Source organism: Grammomys surdaster, unplaced genomic scaffold (assembly GCF_004785775.1).
Source record: "Grammomys surdaster isolate TR1022 unplaced genomic scaffold, NIH_TR_1.0 435, whole genome shotgun sequence".
NCBI lineage: Eukaryota > Metazoa > Chordata > Mammalia > Rodentia > Muridae > Grammomys > Grammomys surdaster.
The window spans coordinates 28,349-32,940 of NW_021604854.1; the positions used below are offsets into that span (position 1 = coordinate 28,349).

The window sequence follows — 4,592 nt, forward strand, 5'->3', positions numbered from 1 at the left end:
ACACACACACACACACACACACACACACACACACACACACACACACAGAGGGGACAAAACACTTTTGTCTAATCACCCCAGAAAGGGAACTCATGACAGATCAAAGTATGGATGCTAGAAAATTCTAGATAGTGAACCAGTGAGTTCTCTTGTGGTTATTAACAGGACTGTGAGTGAGGGATTACTTACAGAAGTACAAATGATACAGACAAGTGCATCACCAATCTTCCCATCCACCAGCATATGAGATAGCAAACAGAAGCAGGGAGGCTCGAACACACTGCACAGCCTATAAGCTGTGCCCTATAGGCTTTTAAGCCTATAAATACAGGCCACTCACAAGGTTAGAGGGTTTCATTTCTGTGTGCCTCAGTTGGGCTAAACATCTTCCAAGCATCTTGACTGGATTCTTGTCTTTCTGCGCAGCTACTCTGGTCTCAGTCTTCTTTGGAGTCTTGCTTAGCTAGGAATGTTCTTTGCATCTTGGCTCTACTGTGTGTGCTTGGGGTCTTCTTGGCAGCTGTGCTCTGCTAACTCTGGATTGAGGGGCTTTAGTGAATCTGGTCAGATTCAGGGTGCCCTGAAGCTAATATTTTGTCAGTTCTTTGTTTCCCTGCTTAAGGAGATCCCCTGGGGGAATGAGATGTTTTAATCTGAGAGGAAAATGTCACACAACAGATGTGGTGACACATTCTACATGGACACCAGACCTGAAGCTTAACATAGAGGTACATATCTATAATCTCAAAACTCAGGAGGTTGAGGAAAGACAGCGGTGAGTTTGTAGGCCAGGCTGTGATGAATGATAATACACAAACATTCAGTAAGAATGTAGGAAACAGTGAGGGACTACATGGTTGGTCTGAGGAGACTACAGATTGGCAGTTAGTAGCATTTGTGATTAGAGTCCCTGAATTTGGACCAGAATTTCACTGAAGGAGTTTCTGCCTAGGTCCAGATAAGGAGAACAAGGCATGGTGAAGATGTCATGCCTTATACTCAGTACTGGGCTGTTGAGTAGAGTAGTGGTTTACTTATTGTTTTGGAGGGTCTAACGGCTTAAGATCAGAAACCAGGCCTCTGGTCTATTCGTGGCTAGCATTAAGCTTGCCATGAACTGTGGCTGATTGTCTGGCCCAGGGTGTCACATCCTTGGGTCCTGCTGGTACTGGAGAACTTTTATGTTTGGCTGCTATTGGGGGTTCGCAAACCCAGATGATTGCCTTCCCAAAGGCTGGGAGGGTGTGGATGACAGATAGTCACCCACTCCTGGGAGCATAGAGGTGACTGGGTTTCAGCAGGTTTTTCCTACAGGTGTGTCACGTGCCAGGAGGCAGCCAGGAGCTGGTAGAACTCTGGAATGACATCCACTACCAACTGACCATGAGGAGGCTGGGTGTCACTGAACTGACTGCAGCACAGAGGTTTCGCTGCAGGAAGAGGTACTTGCTGACTTTCCTGTGTGCAGGCTCCATGGGACTTCCAGGGGAGGAATGTGCCATCCAAACCCCAAGGGTCTGAGGAAACAATGACAGAAAGTCACCTTTGCAGCATCTATTACAATGTAATGTACACCAGGGCTCCCATGTTTGTCACATCCTGGTGTGTGTTCCCTCCACCAGCCTGACACCGGAGTGTTGTGAAGGCTGGAAGTACATGACCATATGCAGTTCTGGCATCCAGACTGTCTTGACTTCTCTTCATCACTAGACATAGACCCTGTGGATGGAGATAGTGAGAGTAGGGCAACTAATTGAGTTTTACTCTTCTGCTTCTCACATCATGTACTCCTCATGCCCTAGGCATCATGTTAGCCCCTGGGGACTGGAAGAAGAGAATGTAATTAATATTAGTCTCACCTTTATCATTCATGGAGGACAAAGCTGGCATGGAGCAGATAAAACAGCTGCTTGAGGTGGAATTTCTCTGTGTGTGTGTGTGTGTGTGTGTGTGTGTGTGTGTGTGTGTGTGTGTGTGTGTTAGAGTGCCAGGGTTCCCTAGACACTGAGATAGTGAAGCCTTTGCTCTTCATCCAAAGCCTCGCACCAGAGACAGAGGGCTGAGGACTTTTACATTTGGAGTAAGGCAGGCTTGCTGAGGGACAGAGCCCACTCACTGCAGGAAGAAGTCGGTTTTGTTATTGTGATTGCTTTGTTTTATTTTTTTATCAGATTGTCTGCCAAATATTGATACTCTGAGACTTGTCCTTAGAAGCTCCCTGGATAATCAGCCTTTTGACAGGATACATGACCACATCATCCCAGAGGCTTATGGCCAATCAGAGTGCAGTGGAGCTGTGACACTGTCATGTCCCTATATTTGTGAAGTGTTCTCACTGTGCTGGATGCTTGTAGGTGGTGGGCATAGAATAGGCCTTGTTTTCTGCAGCTGACCAAGGGATAGGTTCCAGGGAGAGTGGAGAAGAAATAAAGTGGATTTCCTCATGTGGGGCTATTCCAACAGTGAGAGAACTGAGCCAGATCAGGTCTTTGCTGTTGGGAAGGGGCTACACATGAACATATGATCAGTACAATCCTGGAGGCCTTGGATGAGAGTGGGGAAACTTCAAAGACAAAATTTTCTAGCTGGAAGATGCAAGCCAGAGATTGAAAGGTGCCTGCTGTCCTGGAATAGACAGCAGACACCGCAAGAGTTTTAGCATCTAGCCCTTCCCAAATCTAGATGGGTTCTCAGGCTGTAACCATAGGAAAAGGTGGTCCTTGGTTTACATCCCCCATGCCAGGGCCTCCTGAGACACTTGAAAAGCAACCACTGGAAGGTGTGGGCAGAGACCAGAACATTGGCTTTGCTGTAACTATACTGGCCAGACTTGCAGTGTTCTGAAGTTGAGCTGTGACCCAGGGCTGAAGTCTAGGCAGGAGGAGCTCCCTACTAAATATGAACCCCCAGGCCCAGGGCACAATGTTCTGCCTGTGCCTCGGCAGGAGGAAGCTATGGGCTCACAGGGGGATTCTGTTTGGGATGTGTTAGATGAGATGGTGCTCTTACGTACTTGCATGGCACACATATGTCATAGCTATATGCCATCTATTCCTCAGAAAGGTGGCGTCTACACGTGTCATGTGTCCTTTATGAAGAAATACAAAAGGAAGAGCAGGAAAAATCAGTCCGGACAGAAGAGAATGATAGCTACCCGGTCCCTTCAGCCATCCTGGAATTCCTGTGATGTATGGAGATCAGAGAGATAAACAATTCTATGGGCCTCCTGCATGTTGCAGGGGCTTCCCAAAACAGGAGGGGCAGCAAGAGGAGTGGAGACTGAGAAACTGATTCCAGAGGATGAGTGAGATGGGCCAAGTGGAAACCAGCAGCTCACACACACATGCATACACACTTGTGCACACACACACACACACACACACACACATGCACGCACAGGCACACATGCACACACACACAGAAGGTTGAAGTTATGATATTGGTCATTCTCTGAGAAGTTGTGCTGCTAGGGACCAAGCCAGGAGGGACAACTAGAGGGATTCCTGTGTAAGGGAAGAGATTCCTAGCTTTACCAGTTCATGGGGACGGCCTGTAATGAGAGAGGCAGATGGTGTGGAATAGTGTTAATAAGCCTGATAGAAGCAGAGCGCGAGATGGTGCCTGTTCTGGTCTGGCCATGGGGAAGCCTGTGCTCACTCACTGGCTGAGATCAGAGAATAGTAGACTGTCAGCTGCCATCCCAGAAAGTAGGAACCAGGCCACCCTAGGTGACTGGGACTGAGGTGCATCGGTGGACTGAAGAATGCTGATCAGAATTCTTCTGCTGAGAAGTCCCAGGCCCTGAGATGGTGGAAGCTGTGCTATATAAATCCTCCTCCCCACCCTTATACAGGAATCCACCACCCCTTACCTTCTGCCCTGAGGGTCCTAAGAGCCGGAACTTTCTCCCAGAGATTCGGAGCTGTCTGCAGGACTTTGCCAGAGGTGTGACTGCTTATCCCAAGAAGGCCCAGTTGGTAAGGACAGCACCCACTCTAGGTGGCTCCTCTCCTACTCCTCCAGAGACTTCCTCACCCATAAATCCAGTCGCCCTACCTCCTCCTGAGTAACTCTTCTGTCTTTTTCCTAGGAAGCTCTCCCTACCTCCTCTCAGCAGGCTTCTCTCCCCTCTTCCCCAGGGAGCCTCATCGTCTTCTTCCCAGACAGGGCCCCACTCCTTTTAGGTGGCTCCCCCTCTGTGATGTAACTTCTTGAGATCTCTGGGTCTTCTTCTGGCCTCACTGGCCTTCCTCCACAGACCCCTCCCTCGTTCTCTTTGCCCCCACCCTCATATTGCCAACATCTCTGTGAGGCTTGATTTTTCTCATGAGGATATGCACACTTCCAACCTGGTCAATTCCCAGATGCTCCCCAGTCCTTTGTTGTGTGATCCAAACTGAAAGTCACAGTGTAGCAGAGAAGGGACATTTGTTAAAGACAGTGGAGACACTGATCCAAGGGCTCAAGGTAGATTCAACCTGGCCTTTTCCCTTTAATAGGGCCTTGGGTCTTCAAGAATGTCAGCAGGTCCTGACTGGACAGTCTGCAGTGTGTGTGTGTGTGTGTGTGTGTGTGTGTGTGTGTGTGTGTGT

General features: G+C 48.7%; 1 protein-coding gene across 1 annotated transcript in view; it reads left to right on the forward strand.

The window, feature by feature from the left end:
• Positions 1–4,592, forward strand: part of Anhx (anomalous homeobox) — a gene marked incomplete at its 3' end in the record, with an annotated part of 10,889 nt that overhangs the window by 4,157 nt on the left and 2,140 nt on the right. The window contains exons 2-3 of the mRNA XM_028781431.1: positions 1,315–1,442; positions 3,854–3,977. Coding sequence (XP_028637264.1) covers positions 1,315–1,442; positions 3,854–3,977 — 252 coding nt within the window. The remainder of the gene's footprint in view (positions 1–1,314; positions 1,443–3,853; positions 3,978–4,592) is intronic.